Source organism: Nipponia nippon, unplaced genomic scaffold (assembly GCF_047370975.1).
Source record: "Nipponia nippon isolate SJK-2023a ecotype South Korea unplaced genomic scaffold, ASM4737097v1 scaffold_5, whole genome shotgun sequence".
Taxonomy (NCBI): Eukaryota; Metazoa; Chordata; class Aves; order Pelecaniformes; family Threskiornithidae; genus Nipponia; species Nipponia nippon.
In genome coordinates, this window is record NW_028262369.1 from 42,886,444 (window position 1) to 42,912,884 (window position 26,441).

At 40.4% G+C, this 26,441-nt stretch overlaps 1 protein-coding gene across 2 annotated transcripts in view; it reads right to left on the reverse strand.

The window, feature by feature from the left end:
• The window catches only part of COL11A1 (collagen type XI alpha 1 chain), a 163,418-nt gene extending 142,785 nt beyond the window's left edge, over window positions 1-20,633 (reverse strand). For both annotated transcript variants that reach the window (XM_009468296.2, XM_087731724.1), the window contains exons 1-2: window positions 20,310-20,633; window positions 3,995-4,162 (exon numbers count right to left, since the gene is read on the reverse strand). In XM_009468296.2, coding sequence (XP_009466571.2) covers window positions 3,995-4,162; window positions 20,310-20,424 — 283 coding nt within the window. In that variant the 5' untranslated portion in view covers window positions 20,425-20,633. The remainder of the gene's footprint in view (window positions 1-3,994; window positions 4,163-20,309) is intronic.
• Between the last annotated feature and the right edge of the window lie 5,808 nt (window positions 20,634-26,441).

Below are 26,441 nucleotides of genomic sequence, written 5' to 3' on the forward strand. Positions count from 1 at the left end.
ACTATTAAAGACTGAGGCAAAGAAGGCATTAAGTACCTCAGCCTTCTCCTCATCCTTCATGGCAAAGTTTCCCTCCACATCCAACAAAGGAGGGAGATTCTCCCTGGCCCTCCTTTTGTCGCAGATATATTTGTAAAAATATGTTTTGTTATCTTTAACGGCGGTGGCCAGTTTAAGTTCTAGCTGGGCCTTCGCCTTTCTAATCTTCTCTCTGCATAACCTCACAACATCCTTGTAGTCCTCCTGAGTCACTTGCCCCTTCTTCCAAAGGTGGTAGGCTCTCCTTTTTTTCTTGAGTTCCAGCCAAAGCTCTCTGTTCAGCCAGGCAGGTCTTCTCCCCCGCCTGCTTAACTTACGGCACATGGGGATGGCCTGCTCCTGTGCCTTTGAGATTTTCTTCTTGAATAACCTCCAGCCTTCCTGGACTCCTTTGCCCTTCAGGACTGCCTCCCAAGGGACTCTGGTAACCAGACTCCTAAACAATCCAAAGTCTGCCCTTCTAAAGTTCAGGGTAGCAGTTTTGCTGATTCCCCTTCCTGACTTCTCCAAGAATCGAGAATTGTATCATTTCATGGTCGCTGAGCCCAAGACAGCTTCTGACCACCACATCGCCCATCAGGCCTTCTCTGTTCGTAAACAGCAGGTCCAGCAGGGCACCTCCCCTGGTTGGCTCGCTTACGAGCTGCGTCAGGAAGTTATCTTCCACACACTCCAGGAACCTCCGAGATTGCTTTCTCTCTGCTGTGTTGTATTTCCAGCAGATATCTGGTAAGTTGAAGTCTCCCACGAGAACAAGGGGTCAGTTCAGTAGTTTCTGTTATCACTACTATGACCTAATATTCCCAAATGTTTTATCTTGCACCTACATTGTGTAATTATAAGTGAATTTCTGCCAAACACAGTTTTGATTGAAAAAGTCAAAAAAAGAATTATATTCTAACATGTAAAACTTCATGTATTGCTATGTATATATAGTTCTTGGGCACATATCTGGAATAGTTATCAAAATCTTCTCAATTACTTTTAAATTTCTTGTTTACTGGTATGGTTCTATTTGAAAACTAACCAAAAATAACAATAAAAATTGGAGGGAAAATTGCTAGAAAAATCTTTGTATATATCTGGGTTGCCATTCCTGTATTCCAGCAGGTTGAGGGAGGTGATTCTGCCCCTCTACTCTGCTCTGGGGAGATCCCACCGGGAGTACTGTGTCCAGCTCTGGAGTCCTCAGCACAGGAAGGACATGGACCTGTTGGAGCGGGTCCAGAGGAGGGCCACAAAAATGATCAGAGGGATGAAACACCTCTGCTATGAGGAAAGGCTGAAAGAGCTGGGGTTATTCATCCTGGAGAAGAGAAGGCTGCGGGGAGACCTTATGGCAGTCTTTCAATACTTAAAGGGGGCTTATAAGACTTTTTAGCAGGGCCTGTTGCAATAGGAGAAGGGGTAATGGTTTGAAACTAAAAGAGGGTAGATTCAGACTAGGTATAAGGAAGAAATTTTTTACAATGAGGGTGGTGAAACACTGGAACGGGTTGCTCAGAGAGGTGGTAGATGCCCCATCCTTGGAAACATTCAAGGTCAGGCTGGATGGGGCTCTGAGCAACCTGATCTAGTTGCAGATGTCCCTGCCAATTGCAGGGGGGATGGATTCGATGACCTTTAAAGGTCCCTTCCATCTCAAAGCATTCTATGATTCTATAATATACTTTTGTAAAAGATAACTAAGAGCGTATAAACAAACAGTACAACAAAAAACTAAGCAGTTATCTTTACAATTATATAATGCCTTCCAGCCAGTGAAATCAATGCCTGTTATATTCTGGGATGTTGGTAAATATTATTAGATCAGTTTTTAAAAGATGGATATATTGATGCTCCCAGCTTTTGCCATTCATAGCTCCCTTCAAGCTACAGTAGCTAAAAGCTACCTATACTTTCTGATGAGTTATAGGAGTTAGATGAAAGCAAGCATAGGATGCATTACAACTTGTATTGTTTCGCTAAAATGATGTCTCACAACCCAGTCTTGTTTTGGATATATTCTGTAGTGTTTCCACTACTATAGAGCACTAAGAAAAAGGAACATGATCCCTCAAATATCTTTAAGAATAATCTCTGAAAAAGAAGGATTTCTTGTGGTGGGGAGAGGATGCCAATTCTGCAAGATTCAAAAGGAGGTAATTACCATAATCATCTCAAAAAAAAATTGTTCCTAGGTTCTTTACTGAAGTAGAGGATAGCATGACATTTTCCTGTATTAAGCAAAGTTTTGTGGTGGCTTCTATTTATACTGTGAGTGAGCAATGCTTTTTATTTGTCTCCTGCACATAGAAGTGTTGCAACACATTGGTAAAATCAAGCAAACTCATCCCAGTTGTAAAGCAGAAACTGAAAGCATTAATAAGAAGAGTACCTAAATTAAGGCAGTCAAAGGCTACAGAAATTTAGATGTCAGCCAACAACATGAGGTACTTATTTGTTCTGGCATTCAAGAATCATATGAACAGTTATTAATGCAGGTGCCAGATCTCCTCTTTATGCTATGATTTGATTCATGAATAAGTGCAAGTCAACCCAAGCTCTCAGACTTCCAGCTCTAGACTCTCAGGCTTTGATTTAGCAGAAGGTGCTTCTATTGTTCTAAACTTAAAAAAAATATCAGTGATTCCAAGTAGTTTAATCTTCTGTCCAGTTGTAGTTGAATGCTCACTTAAAGTTTTTTGTTGTACCACTTCACTTCAATGACACACATTGTAAAACTCGGAATATAAAGGTGCTGACTGTGCAGCTTGTGCAGTTTTTCAATACAATGAATCATTTTTGCATTTTTTAAAGAAAGAGCAGCCCATATTCTGCTAACCTTACTGAGGGGAAGTAGTAATTAATTACACACATAGTCACACTAACATCAGCAAGACATTGTAGACTGTAATGTGCCATTCAGTGAATGATATTTTCAGCTGGATAACTATATGCAACACAGCTAAGAGGATATATTAAAAACTGAAGAACTGTGTTAAAAAATAAAAATTATATCTGTAGTGAATTTTGCTTTGATCTTCTTCCATGAATAAAAAAGTAAACTGATGAGTTAAGTGAACATGTAAGTTATGCTTGAACTGTGTATAGCTGTTTCCCATGTTGCTCTGGGAACCCAGTATTACTACAACATAATGTATGTTTCCCCCTTTTATAGATCTTGGATGATATCTATATGATTGCTACTTTGAAAGACAAAAAAAGAAAGTATTTTTCTTTGCCAACATCTAATCTGTATACATATAGACAGACTTGTTCAAATTCTGCACAATGTATCAGAGCAGAAAAGTTAAATGTTCCATGATTTTGGTTTTTAATATTCTTATTATCATTTTCCTCAACAGTCTGGGTCAAGTGACAAGTGATAGCAAAATAATGGAATAAAAGTCTCTTCTCAACATCCAAAGAATCTTTTCCAAAATGTGATTATTTCATTTTTCGTGAAATTTGAGAGAAGATGGAATCACATTACCTGCTATCCACAACTAGCCTTGTTTAGTCGCCCAAATACGCAGATACTCTTAGGTAATTCTTAACAGATGGTACTTCTGGGAACAATTTTGCAATGGCCAACCACAACTCATTTCTACCACTGCAGCACAACTCCAGGAAGTACTGCATTTAAATGGCCTACTGAAACTGGAGTAAACTTGCCAAAGCCACCAAATAAGCTTTCCATCAGATAGCATCATGAAAGAACAGGTAATATGACTTACAGGCCAATTCTGCCAGTGACACAGAATTTGATGAAGAGCTTTATAACTGAAGCCAATAAAAACTGATTCATACAGTGTATAAAGAGCATGTCCTGTCATGCGTATGCAGGCTCAACTCTAGGAATAACAGAAGTGTTTTGTAGTACTCATGATGGACTACATGCTGTGCTTTAGATACCATAAAAGCATAGGCAGTAAGATAATTTACCAAAGTAATAGCTTTCTGACAGTCTTACCTGGGTACAGCTGCTTTGTTGGGGCACTCAGCTGTGCAGTTTTTGAAACTCTATAGGCGACATCCGATCCTTTTGAATCCCTTCTGTTTGTGCAAAATCCTGCTGTTCTTGATACTCCTTCTGGTGAATTGTGAAATTCTAATGCTTTTAGCACATCAACGGGTTCAGCTGACAAAGAAAAAAAAACCAACAAAAAGAATTACTCATCTTGCATCTCTACAGTATGCAGCCTCTAAAAAGGATATTAATTTCATTGCAAAAGCATATGTGTAATCATAGCAGTAGCTGCATCCTATTTTGATTTATTGCAGATTACTCCTACACCAGAATATTATTTTAACAAGATTACTCATTTTTAAATATATAAGAGTTCATCCCATCCAATGTAACTGTTATAATCAGATCTTCAAACTACTTGACTACACACTGAAAATCACTGTTTCCCAAATGCAGAGAATCTTGGTGATTGAAACTTACAACACATTCTTTTAATGAGTGATTTCTAAGAAATGGAACTGATTTTAAAAGTTTGTACAAAAGTTTCAGAATCATTCAGCTACTAATAATCTGCTATCAGAAACTCATCTTTTGTTAAAGTTAAAATATATTCTGATTACATATGATTGTTTCCTCAGACACAAAGTGATAAGGAAGAAGCTAATCTCGTTTCTCATCCAGTTAGAGAAAGAAAAATGTACCCGCTTTGCCTGCAAAAAATGAATGGATTGAATCACAGTCTTTCATTATTTCCAAGTTAAATTCAAATGGACTTGTTTTGTACTTTAGAGCCCAAGTACCATCAGGTTGCATTTATGCTCAGTGTCTAACAATTTAAAGTTGAAATCCAGACCTGCTACTGCACTGATATTGATACAAAATTACTAAAAAAAAAAAATAAAAAATATATATATATATATAAAAATATATATATATATATAAAAAGCCAACAACAAAGCTTTAATCCACAAAAGTTCACCGTGGCAAAAGGGCCAAGTACTGAATGGACAAGCATTTAACAGAGGCAGTGGGAGAACATAGTTTGCCTACTGCATATCTCTTCTCTTAGAAAAAGTTAAGGTGTTCATTCTCGTACTCCCTACAGACCATGGCATCACTAATTTTTTTTTTTTTTTGAGCAGAAACAGAATTTCAACAGACCATTTTTTCACTGGGACTATTCTGCAGTTTTTATGTTGGCAAACTCGTAACCACTTTATCTGGAAAGACAGAATTTTACATGACTTTCACTGTTAAAGCTGAGAAATGTGTTTGGTACATCTGATCCTTGTTCATGTCTTTGAACTGTACTGTGGCATTAACTATAGCTAATTTATTCTCTGTTATTATTCATTTTATGTGTCAACAAATATCAGCTTAAGGCCCAAAATTCACTGTGTGTGAATATTCAACTATTTCAACAACTATTTGCAAACAAGTGAAAGAGTGTGAAAACATAGGCAAAGCATATTCTAATTAGTCAGTGATGGAAACATCTCTACCTTCTTTTCTTACTATTTGTACAGGTCTAGGCAGTGTTAGTATTTTTTTGTCACTGTAGTATCTCAGAAGTCACTTTAGTATATTCACTATCAGTAACATATGTGAACAAAGTTAAGTTTAACTCGTGCATCCTATTCATCTCCTGACATTGCCTAATGTGAAGAACCCAACTTTGTGGTTAAACCTATCTTTGATTAACACCAAAAGTATATTCTTTGAAACAAAATCTGAGGTTTTCTCAATCAGCCTAGAATGCTCAGAATTTCTGTCTCAAAATATATTCACAAGAAAATGCTTGTGAGCTTTAATTTTTTTTCACATCATGCAACTTCTCATTTCCTTTTTCCATCAGATCTTGTTATCAAATATAAACCCAATAGCCAATGTTTGTTTCAAGGTAATACATTCTGAATGAATGCTACAGTATATACCTGAATTTACTTAAAAAATCTACATATCCTGCAGATTCGAGAAATTATATTTAAACATTCTCAAAAGAAAAGTTTCAATAGTGTGCAAATTCTGAAGCACTAGTCCTACCTCTCTGTTAAGTACTGACTAAATAATTTTAATGGATATTATGTATTTTCTATAGGTATTCCACACAATTCTAAAGTTACTACCATACTAAAGGAACGGCCACACTTTTTTTCTGGTAACCAATGACTATTTTTGCAGTACCTATAATAACTTAAACCAGTAAAGTAATGTAGAACCAGTCACTGGAAATATTAGTAAAAATTCCAAGTCACTGTATAAGTCAACCACTGCTACATTCCTTTTTCCTTTGCTCTTTTCCGTAATTTGTACCAGATTCTTCATTATTTTTTAGAATAATGGCTGTTCTTTGCCTGGCTGACTGGGAGAATATTCATCCATAAACAAGATTATTCATTACTCCCCACTAGTTCTGCTGCTAAAAAACTTCCAGACAAGAAACAGAATAATAATAGAAGAGAACAATCTACAAACCACAAATTCCAAATAATTAGAACAAACATTTTGTTAATAGTCCATAGTGACATTTATTTCCGCAAACTATGATTCACAAAATGTAAATAGCAAAAACACTAGTCAGTTTACAAGGATTTCTAGAGATAACTTGTCATTTCTGTGACAAGTTATATGAAGTAACTTACGCAAAAAAGGTAATTAGTCTACCTCCAATGATAACATGGCTGACTTACTGAATACTTATAGATCACAAGTAATAGAAACCGCTTCCCTAATTCAAATAAAAGATTTCAGATAGCCACTTTGACCAATAGTTACAAAGTAAAGAAGTTCTTTAGAAGTCTTTAGATAAACCAGGCAGGAATGTGCAAGATTTAATATGCTTCTGTAAAAAAATTTGCTTTTGATAGAAACCCACATATCATTCAGTCTGTGAAATAAACAGACTGAGTTTGTGCCTCTTCCTTGTAAATGTTTTTGCAACATTCTTGTGTGTGTCATCATTTAACCCAGGCTTGAGTTGTATCAAATGCCCAGATTAGGATGCAACCAATCCTATATTTCAGCTGGGAGGTAGCAGGCCTGGAAGTCTCCTCACAGCTGTTATTGCTATCTCCCAACTGAAAACAGGGCTCACTGTGCAAAGTACTTCTCCCCTACACTCTTCCTGCATCATGCATAGAGCTACCATATACTGGGGTTTCTGCAGAAACACCCTCTTTTTGCTAGTGGAAATTTTGTCTTGGTGAATTTCAGGATTTTTCTACATTTTCTGGAACTATGGCAACCTAGTTGGAGCAAGCGTTCAGGAGCCCTGACCAGGCTGCCATGACATTAGTCTCAAAATTCTCGATGAGCTCACTGTGCATGTTCAGATGACCTGCTCAATGCCTCTACAGAAAGCACTAGACACAGTTGCTCTCAATATGCCACAGAGCACACACGTAGGAATCAAGTCAAAAATAAACAGCTCTTGAAAAACAGCAGTGCTTAGATCCTAACTGGTCAGAGGTAACCTGTTTAAAGTATAAAGGACTACGAGAAGTCCTTGCACAGCCAACGCTGGCCTGCTTAGAAGACCAGGGTAGAGAGGTAGGAAGCCAACTCACAGAGCCAGGGAAGAGCATAGTCTGGAAACTATCAGCTGAAATTGTGCTTCTCTCTGCCAGTTTCTGTAGGTTCTGCAGTGCTCCATGTCACTGCATCCTGGGAGCTTCAGCTCTTCCTGAAAACTGCCTCTTCCCTAGCATTCTGCTCTCACACGATTTCTGGGAATAGTAAGAAACAGCCAGAAACAGCACGAGTGCTAAGGCCATGCAGTTTACCTGTTTGCATGGTCCACTAATTAAGATTACAGCTTGTATTTATATGGGGCAACATTAATGTAACCCATATATTGGCAGATCTAGGGTCTCTCACAAGAACTTCCTTACCGTGCATAAAGCAGCCTGCCTAAATGGTTTTACCTTCTAGTCTAATTTCCTTGGATAGTTTTCTCATAAGAGAAGTAAAGAAAACTGCAAATTAATGATATATGATGTAATGCTTTTGCATCCTTCCAATTTGGTGCTAAGATTTAACATGGCAAGGAAATAACCAACAAATAAGCATCATGCAAACAGCTCTGTTCACCAGTTCTTGGGGTGCAGTTAATTCTCCTTATTAAACTTAGACATCAGCTTTGAAAACTCAACTCTGCCATGGCAAATTTGACAAAACACAAGATCCAGACCCTGAAAGTGGGTCCCTTCATCCAGATGTTTATGGCCACACTGCTTGAAGGCCACCTGCCGCATGCAAGCCAGGCAAAGCCACGAGATAACCTTTTGAAAAGAAGCCAGCGTTCAACAGGGCAAGCCTGCATTTTTCAGATTAAGCTCTCCTGAGTTTCAGAAAGCAAATAAAAAGCAAGTTTCCACTGTGCTACTTTTCCGCTGATAGAGAACCAACTGCAGGGAATCATTCTTTTCACTAAATATTACAGTGCAAAGTTCAACAGCATACGTCCTTGTGCAACTTTCACTGCCACTAACAGACTACACAGTAGTAACCAGAGGAGGTGTTTAAAAGTGCTGGGATTTCCTGAATGGCAAAGGAGAATTCTTCAAAAATCCCTTTTTAGAAGACAGAATTGTGTGAGATGGGAACCTGAGTGTCCCAGTACCTTTCAAGATAACAAACTGTTAATCATTTAGCTCCAATTTAAGTCTCTGGTTTTCAAAAATAAAGAAGGTAAAGCACAAAAAAAAAAAAAAAAAAAAAAAAAAAGAAGAATGGTGTAACATCTCAAGGCCTGAAATAACTTGTAACTTGCAACATTTCAAATTGTAGAGCCAAATTGTGGTCTTCATTACTGTGGTATGACTGAAGTATAACCATTCACTCAGTGAGCTTTCCATATTTATAGTGGTATGGATAAGAACATTTGGTCCAGAGCATTTCATATTAAATAAAACTCCAAAGCCATATTTAACCTTCCTTTGCTTCCCCTTTAGCTTTCTTCCATAGGAACTAAATAGGAACCTTAGGGGGGAAAAAAAAGACAGATTGACAGAAATATAAAATCTTCTAAGCTACTTTAAATGGTACTAAAATATGTGTAAAAGCGTGTTAACTAAAAAGAAGTAAAAAAAAAAAACCAACCTTCTGTCAGCATATCTCTGCTGGAAATTAAAAGGATTCAGTGGAGTTACATAGCTGTAAACTGGATGCTAGATCACACTTCTACACTACCAGGTCAGGGCAGAATATCAGGAACAAATTACCTGAGGGAAACTTCATATGTTTTCTGTTTGTTTGGAGAGGAGGAAAATCCATATAAAAACTGACTTCCAATTTTGGTTAGCATTTTCAAGCCTAGACTTCCTATATATACAATGATACATTTATTTTAAAGGCTATGACAATGCATTCTATCCAACGAATCAATAACCACATCTTTTAAAAATATAATGCATATATATTTTGAAAAAGAACCTCTGTAAAAATCTAGACTACATTTTGATCATATATTCACAGTTAAAGATATCATAGCTTTCATTTCATTCCACAACCTCTAAATTGAAATAAAGTCTGTGATATATCATTCCTATTAATACTGATATTGATACTACACATATGGATCAAATGCCTTTATAGTGCATTATACCTAACAACTACTGCCATCGTTCAATGTGATTTCTTCCATCTTGGTGATAGGCAATAAAATTTCTTGTTTGTGCTTCAGCAACCACCATTAAAATTCTGCATTGTGATAAAGCCCATCTGACCCTGCAAAGGCAAACTGTACAGAACACAAAAAAAGATGGATCAACAGTGCATCTAATGCCAGCAATGTCATCTTTGGAATTTTACCAGCAGCAATCATTTTGGATAAAAGGGTAAAATCTAGACATATTATCCTGCTAGATACAATCACATTGAAGGGTAATTATCTTTGCATTTGTGAAAATGTTTGGATTTACAACAGATGCTTTTTTACAATTTTCTAGCTACTGACCAACTGCAGCAATGATCCAAAACCAAAAGTTCTCCATATAGGCTTACTTAAATTGCATAGGTTTATTCAAATCAACCTAGTGAGTGGCATTAATGTAAATGCTAGGTATGTAAATGTTAGGCCATTAACACACACTGAAAATAGAGCTGTATTGTTTCACATACGTAGAATGTTCTGTCCCGTATCACTCTAAGCAGCTACTGTGTATGTGTCAATAAATTTACACTTAAGCATATGAAACACTTGAGCTCCTGTTTCTTAGCATACATATCAGCTTCCACTCATAGTATCTTACTAGTAATTTAAGTCCGTTGCTGTCACAAATCCATTGACAAATTCTGTGTCGGACTACTTGCATTGATACAAAATGACCTGGACACTCTATTACTAGAATTTTTTTTATTTGCAGCAGAAAAAATTTTATGCATACTTGTGAGTGCTTCCTCAGAAATTCTTTTTGACCTATATAGGCCAATTGGTTATCAGACAGGTTTCTAACCATCCTTTCCTACATAAAGCTGTGTTGAGAAGCAGTTTACGGGTCAATTCCATGAGTGGCTGCAATTCCCCACTACTATGGATCTCAGTATTTCACATCTTACTCAGATCTTAGGATCATTCTAGATGTTTGACCTCTTATCACAGATGCATGCAGTGGTCCTCAGTAGACTTGGAATATATGCACATTGAAAAGATATTATTCATTGAATTAAGAGTTCTTTTGAGTGAATTTGATTATTCCTTAAGAGATAACCAAGGAATTCAGAATGGACAACTGTCCTTCTTATCTAGAAGGTCCCACACCTTCAGTTTTCTCCTATTCTACACAGAACATGCTGCAAGCCACTTAGAAGCTTCAGTGAGAAATGAATATAGCCCTGAACCTTTTTAGATAGGCTATACCAAACTTGACATCTGTTCTCTTTCTATGAACTCTACACCAAAATATTTTTAGCTACAGTTAAAGATGCTGGTGACTAACGACCAAACCGTTCAAGACAGGTTTTTATTGAAAATAGGGTATAGAGAGGAAACCATCACCTGCATTTTCAGAAGGACAGACTGCTGTCAGGCCTCGAAGTGAAACTCTCTGGGACTGATAGGAAAGTGACTGTGGTGGCAACTTCTGGCTACAAAATTCATTCCATAAGAAATTGTTCAGGGGATGACTCATTTAAACTAAAATATTTTTCTTTCTGTTCAAATGCCTAATAAAGCATAGAAGTTGAAATCCTATTATATTTAGATTTTGGTCTGGTAACTCCTGGGTCTTAGTCTCTTAATTTTATGAGAGAGCTCAGGCACAGTGATCCTTCCCTATTTAAAGGCTATGCTCACCTATATAATTTACAAGATGCTCCCAGATTGCATGCTGGGGGACATACTTTAAATACAAATAATAACAAAACTCAAGGGAAAAAAAAGAGCCAGTATTCTTTACTTTACAGATATACCTTAGCAAACTGAGTGTGCAACTGTTTGCTATACTGTTAATAACTTCGGTAACTGTGGTTTTTCCTTTTTCAGATATAATAAACAGTATTTTTTACAATAAACAGTATTATGTATTTTTCAGATATAACAAACAGATAACTTCTTGAGTTACCATAATTCTTCAGCAATGGCCTTCTTTTGATTAATGTGAAAGTGTAATTTATCAGTGATGACTCCAGAAATAGCCTTACAATCAATAACTCGTAATTGATGAGATACAACCCTGGAATAGAAAAGAGCTTAATTTGCCCCAGTAAAGAAGAATTATCTGAGAAATTTAGGAAGATTAATGTTTCTAAATTACTATTACTTTACTTCATATTTTTCCATGGAAATATGTTTCATTCTGCCAGTAATCTGTTCCAATGGAACCACCGCAAAACTAAAACTTGAGTGTTGAAACATTAATCTTCAATTCTAAATGGAGTGTTTTTTTAAAGTTTAGTCCAGTTTTATTTCACTGAGACAGATCATTTAAAGAGTAGAAGCTATTATAGCCTCGTAGGCTAAAATATGCATATTTGGTGGGTACTGATGAAGGGACTCCTTATATTTGTGGACAAGACTTTCAAAATAGGCTACCTATGGTTAGATTTCTAGGTATATATTTAGGAATGTAAACAGAAGGTACTGGCTGCTCCACAGTTTTTTTGAAATTATGCTACCTATTAAAGGCACAATAGCCTACAGTTATTTAGTTTATTTACTTTTCTTAAAATTTCCAATCTTCATAACTATAAGTGCTCATTCTAAGGACTCTCTGTGTATTCTATAGGTGGCTAAAGACAAAAAAATACTATGATGAAGGTTTCTGACACTCATTAGACGGCCCAAGGCTTAATGAATGTAAGAGGCGGAAATATTTTGATGAACAAGAACAACTCATATGAAGGGGTAACTAGTCCTCAGTATCTGCTGTTGACCTCTCAGAGCAGTGCTGTCAGGCCAGAAAAAAGGGAGAAAGGTTTTTCTTTTAAAAACAGTCTTAAGTACAGATTGTGTCAAAGTTCTTCCACATAGTTTTATTTTAGCTACCATTTGTCAAGCTGTTTCAGCAGTTCTCCTACTGTGAAACCTGACAACTTTTCCCCTCCTTGCATTCCTTCTTCCAGATTATTAGTCCAGTTTCCAATTCTATCAACAATTAGCAAGCAGTTTAGTTTACCAGCTAGACCTAAGTTTGCTAGAGCAGAAAGAGTAATAAATGCTGCTACTGTGCCAAATTATCAATAAGGAAGTCTTTACTAGCAGTGTTAGAATCTGGATTTGTTAAACTGTTAGTCTGTTGACCTTTAGGATGCAGTACAAGACCCATCTATTACTAGAATTCTGTGCTATTTCTAATGTGGTAGGAATACTTTTGTTCTTATTTTTACCCTTATACTCTTTTACTTATTGCGGGCAGGTATGATGGATATCTTTTAAACCCAGAAATACATATAATTATTGTTATCTGTACTTATTAATTCACTGTGTTCTTCATCTGTTAAGAATCAATACAGGAGTAAACACCCAAGAGCAGGAGTTCAAAGGCATGTTATGCCCAAAACACTTCACTGAGCTTCCCAGTTCTTAGAAGGGACTCCATTACCTTCCCACTGTGGGCTCCAGTCTCTGTATCCCAAGCAATGATTCTCTGCAGTTCTGCCATAGGCATGTAAGCACCAGAAAAGGATCAGACGCTCCTCTGTCCTTCTCATTTGCTACTGGCTAGCTCTGGGCAGATCTGCACTTCCTCGGAGGCTTTTGGGATTGGCAGTCTGAGACTCGCATGCCTCCCAACTCTCTGCTGAGAGCCCAGACATGTAACAGAAGACTGTTCTGGGAGTAAGCATCAAAAGCATCGGTTCTGCAGTGTCCTTTGTGAAGGTTCCAATACTTTTCATAGATGTTAACGAAAGGACTTTACAGAACTGGATAATATGAACTCTGTTTTGTGGGCTGCAAAACTGAGTTACAGAGCATCTCCCAGGTACAAAAATGAGACCAATTAAACTGCCTAATGTAATTACATAGTGCTTCTGAAAATCAAGCTGTTTTTTTCCCTAGGTTCCTAAATACAAATTTATGAGATTAAGAGAATACAGATTGCCCACGTATATATTTATAGAGACATACTTCAAGGTTGTTTTACCTGTTAAAAAATTTCCTACATGTTAGGTTTTAGATGAATTATGTAATTGGGTTCTTGGCTGGTGACATTTTTAGAAGAAGGTGTTATTGCAGTGCTTTCATATTTAATGATTACAAGAACTAGAGATTATCCAGATGCATACAGGAATGCTTTAAATGGCCTATGATTGACTATTTCACCAACAGAGGGCTTGTGTGAACCTGCTCAGAACTGGCTACTTCTGTTTCCACACCAGTTATTTGGAAGTTTTTCATTGACTTCCTATGCTGCAAAATCTACTAAATACATAATAGTATTTCAAAGACAGTAAAGACAGTCTATGCATACATGGGACACATTTTTGATACCAACTACTAACTATATCTTTTTTTAAAGACCAATCTCTAACACTCATAAAGTAAAAAAGAAAAACAAACACCAAAACCCCACTTAAGTGCCATATTGAAACCAGTGGAAAACTTGCCTACGTACAACTAGACACTCAGATCTTTAATAAGGTTAGCTTGCAGGCTTATTTATTTACTGGAAATATTCAGCAAAAAATAAGAATAGTTCTTTCTGGTTTTTGTTATGTTGCACAATTCTGGAACGTAACCTAGATTTTGAGACTGACATTTCATACTTGCTTTATATATTTCGCCACAAAACGTGACTATTTTATTACTTAAAACCTCCTTTGAGACTAGATAAGTTGTACTTTTATCACTTGTTCAGCAACATTGACTACAATCAAGTGCTAAAGACCTGATCCTGATTCCATAAAATGTTTCACTTGTTACCCACAAAAGATTGTGCTAGTTCATCATCTGGTGCAGACCTGTATTGATCCATCAGTTTACAATATTTTAACATTTGTCTCAATACTTCTGTGGAGTTATTCCCATTTTACACCACAGCAGATTATATCAGAACTGCAGTCCAAGTGTCTAACTATGTTGAGGCCTCTGCTAAAGATTCAAAAAGTTCTTTTTGTACAGACAGTGGAGACAGTACTTCCAACTGTGAAAATAGCAAAACAAGTATTAAATTCTTGGAGTATCTTGTTTCTATTACCATACCAAAAAAAGACACAGTCTAAAAATGGTCACTACTACAGGAAGAGACAAGGTGTTCCCTCAGCAATTAAACATGAAAGAAATCAACCCCACTTAAACACTCTGTCGATCAAGATATTTATTCAGAAATAATCCCAATAGACTTCAAAAATATCTTCTAATAAATGGGAGTTTTCAAATGTGGAACATTTGTACATTTTTCAGCTATATGCATAGAAAAAAAAGCAAAACACAGCTAAGGACAAGATTTACCAATGGTGCTATTTAAAGTAACCCTATTTAATTTGATAGAGAAACAACTAAATGATTTTTTTAAATCATAAAACTAAAAACTTTCACCATACTTTCACTGACTTCAAAAGTATTATCTCCCTTTTGAGAGCAATGCAAGGAAATGAGACCCAATTCTGTATCTTACTGATATTAGCAGGAATTCCACTTAAGCACACAGCAAGGTTGCAAAACCTTGCATTTTATTTTTTTATAAACTATGAATGTTTGATAACCTATCAGATTACTATGATAATTTGACTAAATACACAGGTAAGGGGTAGAGTAGGTAAAAACTTAGACTACAGTAATACTTTAACAATGTGTTCATAATTTGACTCACAACTAAGTCAATTTGTATTAAAGACAAAACTCAGCTGCCAGTGACATTATTCACAGCAGGATCAGGATCTTCATTTTTTTGTCATATTTTATAACGCATCTTTCAATTTGCTTTGCAGCAAACACTTTTATTCCATAATATCAGCTCTGCCAAATAACTTTTATTTCACATACTGTATGCATTAACACTTTGACATACAGTGAAGTCCCAGACCTAGAATTTACAAAGGTTTTTACAACCCCTTATGCGTGATAATGTGCTAAAAAGAGTTTAAGTTCTGCCAGATTCCACTACTATTGTAATAACAGGGTCAACAATTAATCTTTACATTCACAGTCTGTAAACCTGGTATTTAATACTGAGTAGTACAGTTATAAGCCCATGCAACAGGCATGTGTGTTCACCTAATTCCTTTTAAGCCACTGCTCTCTATTGTGTCCATCCAGAGGGCAAATCTGTATCACTGCATGAGACTTCACATTCTTAGAACGTTAGAGATTTCTCCCAAGCTCTGCTTAATTTATTCCCCCCTATTATCAACAAATACTCAGAACAACGATAAATTAACCAATGCTGGGAGGATTTCTTCTGAAAAGAAGCAGAGCGCTCTACAGAGAAAAGAAAAGCAACTTCTTAATCTTGCTGGCAGATGGAAACCCTACTGTTCACCACTGTACAAAACAAATCCGGGAGAGACATAATTGCTCCAGTGTGTTTTAGGTATAACTTCACTTCAGTAGTAATGTCATGGCTTTTTTATTATGCTGCAACCTTGTTAGAATTAAGGGCCCTATTTGGAGGAGACCAAATAACTTTGGGCAAGACAATTGTAAAGCTAAGTGTAACAACTCCTTCCCTACATTTTACAACTCTCCAGACACCAATTTTACCAATGATGTTTTGTTTTGGGGTTTTTTTGTTGGTTTTTTTTTTTTTTTTTTTTTTTTTTTTTTTTAGTAATCAGAAAACAACATAGCACCAGGAAAGGTTTTATCACAAAGATTATTTTTTCTAGTGACATTCCAATAATAGGTGCTAGACATAGAGATTATTTCAAGCCAAAACTACTGAATATTTGTGAGTATTCTCTATGTACTTATATAAAGTTACATTTGTTAAGATATACACAAAACTGAATTTGAGAAACTAGTAAAAAGGCATAGTTTCCTGCAGCCTGAATAGTCCTTTCTGTGATCCTTGTGAAGTCTCCTTCTAAATTAAAGGCAAAGATTCACGCTCTAGAGAATCTACAACACATACCAGTCATTTTTCTGTGTCAGATGTCTGCTGCTGAGGTTGAAATAATTATTTTAACTTAGAAACAATTAAAAAAAATCTAAATTATATAGCAAAACAGACATAGACATGCAGGTCTCTCTTGCATTGTACTGGGAAGACTGGACCATTTCACCTGCTGATCCCTGGGACTCAGAAAAACTTCAGCTAGGACCACTAGCTGAATCTAGTGAAATCACCCTTTGATTTAATCACTCTTGCTCGCTTTGTGAATATTTATCTAAGAAACCACTGTACGTCCTCTGCTTCTGAAGGTTAATGACATTTTGTTAGACCAAAATTAACACACAAAACTATTTCACTGTAAAATAAAGGAACAATGAAAATGCTTGTATTCTTTTTCAACCTTAAAAGTGAATTGGTCAGTTAAAACCAGAAGTGCTTTACATAACTAACAGTTCTGAGAAGAGATTTACACTTTTCTAGTTTAAAACTCCTTTTTGTACAGGTTTAGACTAGCCAGATACATTAAACAGTTTTCATTCAAGAAACAGATCCATATCTTCCCAGTGTAACTTACTAAGCAATTACAAATAAGTAACAGCATTAAATGTGCATCCACAAAGAAAACTCTCCTTTTGCCATCACTAGTGGGCCCAGTTCTGCATTCCTTCTACACCTAGAACTCCCACTAGTTTCCAAGCCTGTGTGTGGGAAGCACAAGGAATCTTTGTATTTCCTAAGATGACTGTAAAAAGTATCTATTCTATATTAGAAACAAATATGCTTGTCACTTACACAGAAGGTCCAACGTGTATTTTCTATATATATCTTCATAGCCTCATTTTCAGTAAGGATTCTTAAATCTTTTTGTTCTCAGGTTAAAAGCTGGATTTCCATATGCTTGAAAAAGCTTATAAATAATAAAAAGACTGATTTTTCATTTCTTGCCCATGAAATTTAAATCAGCATCACAATAGTGCATTGATGCCAGGCCCTTACAAAAAATTTATAGTGTTGAAGCCATGCCATTTCGACTAAATGAGTTTATTCATTCCAAACACATTACCAATAGATTTAGTATTAAAGGTGAGGAAGGGGAAAGGAAATCAAAGGATGTCTTTTAAAATACTGGATTTTGTTTACTTTAGCCAAGTCATAAAGCAAAAATATTTTCTAAAAAGAGCTGCTTAAGAGCCGGTGGGCACTGAGCTGACCAAATATGAGTCACTAGTTTTCCCATTCAGTTGCTTCTCACTTCTGCAACTTATTCTGTCTAAAGAAGAAATAACTCAAGAGCCCAATCAGATCTTCACACCCCTTTTCTTGGTACTATGAAAGACACCTCATACTTCTCTTTCTTTTTTGTGTTAAATAAAGAAACTTGAAAAAAAGTCAAGAATTTTAGGAATCTTTTGAGGTTTCTCTACATGGAATGAATTCTGTTGCCTTGAAAAGGAGTAACTGCTATACAATTAACACTTTATATGAATACACCATGTAGTTCTCTTTACACAGGGGTAGTTCATGAAAAGATAATTGAAGAATAGAGGATTTAATTTAACAGAGTTTATAAGGGCAATTATTCATATTTTACCCAGCATTTTCATTTAGTCATATTGTTTACCTGCTGTAGTATGCTATTTTATTTTATTACTCTGTATTTTCCCTCGCCTCGTTTCAAATATGAATCATTATGTCCTATCTTTTAACTACTTTAAGATTAGAATACATAAAAGATTATTCAGAAATATCTCCCTTGTATTCTGTTAGGGAAATTAGGTCAAATTCTACTCCCTCTGTAGTCAATGGAAAAACTCTTACTGACTTCAATAACAGATCAAGCCCTAAACACACAGCTCCCTGTAGTTTCTAAGCAAATGGCATACTGTATTTCAGAAAAGTTCAAGAACTAAGTTCTTTTCAGAATGCTTCTACAAAGATGAGGAGCCTGTAGTTTTGTTTCTGAAGTGCCCTTTATACAGAAGACTAGAGGAAAAGACTTTTAATATAGCTTTGTAATTTTTAATAGAGTTACCAAAACCAAATTCGTCTGCTTAATGTTGCTGAATATACTTCAGTAAGTACCAGATAACTTCTGTTGATTTTTCCTGGGCTGCTTGGGTTTAGATTTTCTTTTAACTTTCCATTTGCATCCAACCCATTACGTAAAGATAATCTACATAAATCCTACTGAATGAAGTCAGCTCTACTGTGAATGGTGGCACAAAAAGTGGCATAAGAAGTCTATCATTGCCTTTGCAGACAGTATTGCTTCTTGAAGAAATTTAGTTTTGACACAGTAATGAGGAGTCAGATCCTTGAAGGTCTGTGAGGTTCATTCACCCTGGGTGTAACTCCACTGGAGTCCGTGGGATTGCAACAGGGATGAACCAGCCCCGCCAACCCCTGTCAGAAACGGGGCCAGCAGGGGCAGACGCAGAGGCCGTGCCCAGGTACGAAGGGCTCGAATGGGAACCCATCACCGTACTGTGCTCCCTGCGGGGCGCCTGTGGATCCAGAAACCGGGACTCCAGATCGAGAAATAATAATTAAAATAATATATGCATAAAAAATTAAACCTTTCTTTTCGGAGAGTTAAGCCCCTGCATGGATGTCAGACCCACAGAAAAATAAAAACCTCAGTCCCGGCCAGATTGGCCCCTAGATGCGCCTGCGGGCTCCGGTGGGAGGGAGGGAGGCATGGAGGGAGGGAGGGAGGAAGAGGCAGCCTTTCCACCCCCGGTAGGAGAGGGAAGCGCTCCCGCCGCCGCAGACCATACCCCGCGGCTCCGCGGATGGGCGAGCACATCTCACAAAGCCGGAGCGCCCAGCCGGGAGCGGGGAGCCCTGCCGGGGAGCGGTGCGGAGGGCAGAGGGGCGGGGGCCGGCGGCTCCCTTCTGCTGAAGCAGCGGCGCTGCTGCCCGGCTCGCGTTCCCGCTGCCCGTCCCCCGCCGGCTGCAGCCTGCCCACCAGGTCCACGGACACCTAAGGGACCAGTCGATCCCCCCGGGGAGGCTGCAAGGGGGAAAGGAGGCTGGGGAGGCGGCCCCGGCGCTGACACCGCCTGTGTGGAGCCCGGCGACCGTCGGGCCGAGGCCCCGACCCCCGCGCCGGCCGGGGCACCCCCGGCCCGCCGCGGCGCAGACCACCTGCGGGCGCCGCCGCCGCCGGCAGCCGCTCCTCGACCTCCGGCAAAGGGCCCCCTCGCCTGTATTTTCTCCTCCCCTCGCGTCCTGAAAAACTTTTTGCCCACTGAAACCCTTCGCAAAGGGAAAGATAAAAGAGCGGAGAATGGAGAAAATCAGAGCGGAGAGCCCCCACCCCCCAACTTTCCCTTTCCTCGCCCCTCCGAGGGGAAGGCAGATACTTGTCGCTCCACTTCAGCCACAACTGGGTGAACGCTAGCAGGGTAACGACTCTGTAAGTTCAACAGAACTGAAAATCGTACGCACACTCCACAAAACTGAGTTTAGCGCTGGAAGAGGTGAAATCGCTCTGCTCAACAAGTAGTTCTTTCATCTCCCCACCCCGCCGGTGCATCCCGTTTACTGCATTAAACCACATCCCGAGTTAACGCCGAGGCTGAGCGGGGGCCACCCCTCCGCGGCACCTGGGCGGGACGCGCCCCGCCGCGCTGCCGGGGGCTCCCGGCGGCTCTCCGCGCCGCGGGCCGGCCCCGAGCCCTTTCGTGCCCTCCGCCTCCCCGGCATCGGGAGCCGCTCCCGCAGGCTTCCTCCGAAACGCGGCCCCAGCCGTGCCCCGGGTCCCCCTCCCCGGGGCGGGGGGCGAGGCGGCTGGACTCCCCGGCTTGCCTTCGCCTCCTTACCTCCTCTGACCTCCGCAGCCCGCAGAAGGATGGCGAAGGTGATGAGCACGGTCACAGCCGAGTCCCAGGGCCACCTCCTCGTTTTCCACCTTGCGGACCATCTCTGCATCTCCATGCTGAGCACCCACAAGTGTGAATTAAACCCGGGCGCCTTCAGTTTATACCAGCTCCGTCCTTTCCACTATATTCCCAGAGATGATTTCTCCTATGGAGCCATACGGGACACACCAAGAGGGGTTTTCTCTCTCTCGCCCCCCTCCCTCTCTGCCCGGCCTTGCGCAGGCCCCTCCGACCCGTCCTCCCCGCTGCCCTGCCTTCAGACTGAAGGGCGATGAGGGGCTTTAATCAAAACGCGAGGAGCGCCGCATCCCCCTAAAGGCTCCATCCCGTCAGAGGGCTGGGCGAGCGGCTCCCGGGGCCACCCCTGTAGCCCGACTGACAAGGCAGCCGCCGGGCGGAGGCCAATCGCGCGGCTCCCCCGGCCGCCCACAGCACCGCCCTCCGCCTCGGCGGCGGCACACCGGCCGCTCCGCGGCACCGCCGGGCCCCGGGACGGCGGAGGGAGAGCGGCCCTCCCGAAGGCGCCTGGGGAGCGGGGAACGGCGGGGCGGGGGCGAGCCGGGGTGTCCCGCCGCCGGGGTGCGCGTCCCGCCACGGGGCCGCCGCGTCCCGCCACCGGGCCGCCGCCGCCCCCTCAGCCCCACCGCCCCCTCAGCCCCGCCGCGGCGCGGGCCCCGCGCGCCCGGAGCATGCGCAGTGGCGGCGCCGCCGGCCGCGGCTCCCCGCGGAGCGGAGCGAAACGGGGAGGCAGCGGGGGCGGAGGGGTGGGCAGGGGGGCGACGCTGAGGACGAGCGGAAGGCAGGGGCAGGGGGACGGCGGCTGGGGAGGGAGCGGGGGGGGATGTTTGAGGGGAGGAGTGTGCGTGAGAGAAGCCGGGGCGCTGAGGTGGAGGCCTGCTGCGGGGTGGCCCCTCGGGCACCCCGAAACTGCCTGCTGGCATGGGGGCGGCGGCAGGTCCGGCCCTGGCGGCCCGTTCCCCCTCACAGCCGCCCGCGGGCGCAGCTCGTTCTCACACACCCTCGGGGGACCTCGCTTTAGGGACGCTGTAAGAGCGGAGGGAGCGGGGCGGTGAAGGAGAAGCCCGCCCGGGAACAGCCGTCCCCGTTCCCCGCCTCACCGCGTCCTGGAAGTCGGGGAGCAAGGTTTCCCAGCGCCTCCCCGAGACCCCGCCCCTTCTCACGCGTGTCCTGCTCCCCCGCTTGTGCAGCGATCGGTGCCGGGGACCGACCTGCGGGCAGAGCCGAGTCCTGCAGCGGGCCGGGCGGAGGTCCTCCGGAGGGATCGGGGTCTGCCTTGGTTCCGCTGGGGAATCAGAGAAAACTATGGTCACGTTTTGGTAGAAGTGGGTATCAAGTTTTTAAAATTTGCCTTCATTGAGATCTTTCTACTTGAAGGCCTTACAGCAATTAATAAGCATATGGTTTATCCATAAAATACGTTACTTTTATGTGTCAAATTAAATTTCAGAAATGTTAAATTTCCTCTCCTACAAGATCTTATGTTTTACTGCACTGTATTAATATACCTAGCTCTTTCTGCCCTTGATTTTCGGAAATAGTTGGTATCATTGTCATTAGATTTGCAAATGCGGGACTGAGGTGCAGGGCATGGTTACACCTCCCGTCCCTTAAATGCTGTGCGCTGGGTGCCGCTGCGCAGAGACACACAAGGCTGCTCTGGCCCTTCGGGCGGTTAGCCACAGCGCAGCTGTGGAGCACCAGGGTGCCATGTCTGTCCCGTTCTTCTGTATCCAAGCTTACGCCTTCAGAACTGGTCTTAGAGTTGTCTGTCCGAAGCCCTAACCGCATACAGGTCCCCAAACGTCAGGAGCCAATTATTAGTACTGTTACTGTTGCCCTACCAGCCTGTGTTGTTCTCAGTCATTTACTAGATGCTTCCCAGAACAGATCGAGTTAATTCCTTGATGTTTCATCCGCCTTCGTTACAACGTCCGTAGGTACTCCCAGCGGCAGTTTATTCTTTTTACTTAGTACTTTGTCACTGGAAGATCTCATATGCTATGAAGTTTCAGGTTTCCCCTTGATGCTTGTAATTTACACATCTTTCTGTCACCAGCATTCTTGCTACTTCCAGTCTCTTACCACATGTTGCCTCTCTGACATTTTTTTTTTGCGCCTTCCTATTAGCCTAAATGAATACAGCTAACCTGTATCCTAGTAAAAAGAAAAATTTCCTGAGAGAGGAAACAGAAGCATTTCAGATAGGTGGTGATAGGTATTCTCACAGTGTAGAGAATAGTAATTTAACACAGTGCCCTTACAGCTATTTACATTTTAGGAGATGTGGTTCAGCCTCCAAAGTGTAGGTGGAAAGATACCCACTGATTTTGGTGGTCCTCCATCAATCCAAAGCAGCACCAATAGGACAAAATGCTGAGTATTTAGCAGAATTTTAGCAAGGCATTAGAAGGAAAATGTATTCATCCAGGCGAGGTAGCATGCTTATATTAATATACAATTCTGTATAAGTCTATATTAATTCTAGTACCAGAACCACTTTTTTTTAGAGCTAGCTCAGTTATTTTTGCATGCCGGCATATCAAACCACACAGACATCTAATAAATTACCATCAGGTTCTGCAGTTACAAGAGAAAAGTTACATGTCGTTTAAGTAAAGAACCACATCTTGCAGCCCGTCAAATTCAGTATTTAAGGACTATTGATTTTCATGTAACTGATTTTCCTAGTTATTGTTTGTAATCTTCTTAATTGCCATGATGGTGTTCCTAGGTGCAATGAAAATATGTCAAAGAACAGATAACGATTTCGAGCATAAATAAGCTTTATGAGCGCCATAAAATTATTCTTAAAAGATTTTTGGTAGAAAAATCTCAGCACTTGGATGTAATTTCAGGAGAAATATGCTCTTTCTTGAATCTGAAAGAGGGTTAAAACATGAAAATGTTTTCAGAGAAAAATAGGAGAGAAGTGAATAATGTTATTTTTTAAATCAACTGTGATCCACAGTGGTTTGTTCTTTCCGCTGGCTTTCTTGTTCCTCATTACTCTTCAAGGCAGTTTTAGTGAAAAGAAAGACTAAGCACTGTGACAGGCATTATGTTCTGTCCCTGATACATCAACGTTGGCAGATTAGTCCATGTTTAAATATTGGGAATTGCTCTCTTGTATGTGCACAGATGGGTCATTGTTGTATTTGGGGGCAGAGAGGGGGAGGGGTTAGGAACTCTGGAGAAGAGAATACGTTTCCTTGGACCACTGTAGCTTACAAGAAACTCACAGCAGCAGCGCTTTCACATTCCTCGGACTATAGGCACCGTAATGAAATGTGACTGTAAATGTGATGTTCTTTGGCTGTCTTGCAATCACACTGTGTTTTTCCTGGCATGTTCTTTGACATCACCAAAAGCAAGAGACTTCTCTCTGTATATGAAAGGGTCATTTCACCGGGAATAACTAATGCACTGTAAGGAAGAGTATGCTTTTATTGTTGGTTTCCATGTATCTCAGGGACATTGACTTGGCTTAAACTACTTTGTTTCTAGCTTCACACAGATGTTGATGCCTTCCAAAACCTGAACTTCTTTCTCCAATCCTGTTCACAGCACAGAAATGAATATTGCAAAATAAATGGCTGTCTTAAAAGTTGTCACCCACTGCCTTCTCTATGACTTTAATTCTTTTGATTTACATAGGTGGGTATTTCATCCTCATCTCATTTTTGGTACAGACCTATGTTTTCTAAGAGTTTTCTGTTGTATGATTAATACTGGGAAGAAAAGTGAGTTATACTGCTTCAGTGAAGTGAACCCTTGTAAAAAAAGGTGTCTTACAAACGGCGATTAGTGGCATGATGTCTGCTTGGTGAAATGTTAATGGGCTTCTTTTTGTAGTTTTAAAGGGAGAGAAATATATGAACGTATGCATATAGAAAAAATAAACGACAGTATTTCTTTCCATGATTCTGTCTTCAAGAAGTGTAATATACCAGTAATAGCTTACAGCTTCACTGAGCTCCCCCAGTTCCATTATCTGAGGTTTTGGAGGATGAAGCCAAGGCTTTCTCTGTGCCTCACCAAACTCTTTGGGCTAGGGAATGGCTCAGTGTCCATTGATTTTTTCTTTCAGATGCCCAAGAATTAGGGAGGACAGACGATAGTAAAAGAAATCTGATACAAACCAGCATAGTTCAGTACTCATTAGTTCAGGTACCAAAAGACTACAGAAACATTAGCATTACTGATTTTTTTGTATTGAGAATGTAAAGAAGCCTCTTCAGCTGACACAGGCAAAGCTGGAGTGGCTGGTTGCAGCTGCACTGTGCAACCTGACACAGCTCCAAAAGCAGGGCTGTGATGTGGCTGCATATTGGATGCGTATTTGTTGCTGTCTCTATGTTGAAGGTTGAATTTGTACAGTTTCTGGTGAAAAATTCCTTACATTTTTAAACTGAATGTGCACTAATTGGAGTTGCTACCAGAAACACCAACGTGAGATTAAAAATTCTAGGCCTGTGCAAGGAATAAAGTTAGCGTTAAGGTTAGAGTTAGGGATTTAAAGGATTAAATGACATGACTGCTGTTTGAAACGGGTGGTCTGCTGATTTGGGAAGGGGGCTGTAGCTGGTAGGAACTTATACCTCTCTTTTGCTGCAGGGGTTTATCCCCTTTTTGTTAATATGGTTAACGTTGAGAGTTAAAAATGTAACCCATCAAAATTGCATCCTGTTCTTCAGGATCATGAAGATAAGAACAAGTTTGGATAAAAGCAAGACAATAACCTGTGTTGTCTTTTGCTTTAGGGATGATCCCTCATAAATAAATAAGTACAATCCTTCTGCCAGAAATTGGTTGATGGAAACAAGGGATATTTTTGTATTTAAGGGAGTTTGATAATAAAACAAAGACTCAAGCCCTCACCTAGAAAACCAGGAAAATTAAACTTCTTTTGTGCTCTGAAAGTGAATTGCAGGTAGGTACAAAGAAAATAAGCAGAATAACGTGATACAAAATTCCCAGCTATAACCTTTTCACAATCTTCTCCAGTGAGGTAAATTCTAGGCCAGTTGATTGCTTCCTCCTTTTGCAGTAGCATGTAGTTAACAATGTAGGATTGTCCAGTCTTTCTGGATAGCACGGCCAGATTCAAGCTGCTACTGGTCCCATTTGGAGCTGCTTCTTTTCTGGCAGCTGCTTGTCTCTCTGCTCCCAGTAGCTGTTCCTTCCTTTCCCATTGTCTGCTCCTATGTCCTCCCCCCTTTCTGCTTCTGGCATCACTTCCTGCTCCCCTCTGGAGTTCTCTGGGAGAGAACATAAAGGCGTATGGTGTTTTTCTTCAGTTTTAGGACTCAGTTGCCAGGTTTTATAAAATTAGAGTTAGGATAGGGTTAAGTCAGGGCTTTGGAATAGGAAGCGTAAAGATACTAGTTTATTGTAGGACATTAAAGCAGGAGAGGGTTTGGAAACTAAGTTATCAAGAACTCTAATGTGGATCTGACAGTCCCCCCAGAAGTTTGAAGGGGCCTGGGTCAGAAAACCCATTACTCCTTGCAGTTTTATACTATAGTGATTAGCCCTTTTCTTTCTATAATTTATACAGGAGGGGTTATATACGGGGTTTGGTCACAGTCTGGGAAATTTTCTTTTGAGTTTGGATTTTGTAGACTCTGCAGAGATTGCTGTTGATAGAAACCAATACCTGATGAAGTCTCTCCCTGTAGGCACTCATGTCACTGTTAACAATAAGAAAAGGAAAAAGATTTGGCCCAGGGCACTGAGTATTTTGAAGTCTTGAGAAACCAGATTGTTCCTGGACCCTTGGAGATAGTAACTGTGTGGACAGAAACCTGTGCCTTGAGCTATATTAGTCCTATAGGAACTAGTCCTATCTGTTTAGGAGGTAGATCTGACAGTTAGGTTTAGGCTGAAGGCTTTAGCAAAGAGTTCAGGGTATGATACCTTTCTAATGGTTCTCCCAAAGTTAAGTGTGTTGGTAGAAACCATTGGCTAATATTGTCTTTAACTATGGGGGTTACTCCCTTATGTGCTTGTTAATTCAAGTTATAGTTACTGCTCAAGTAATAGCGTTAGGGT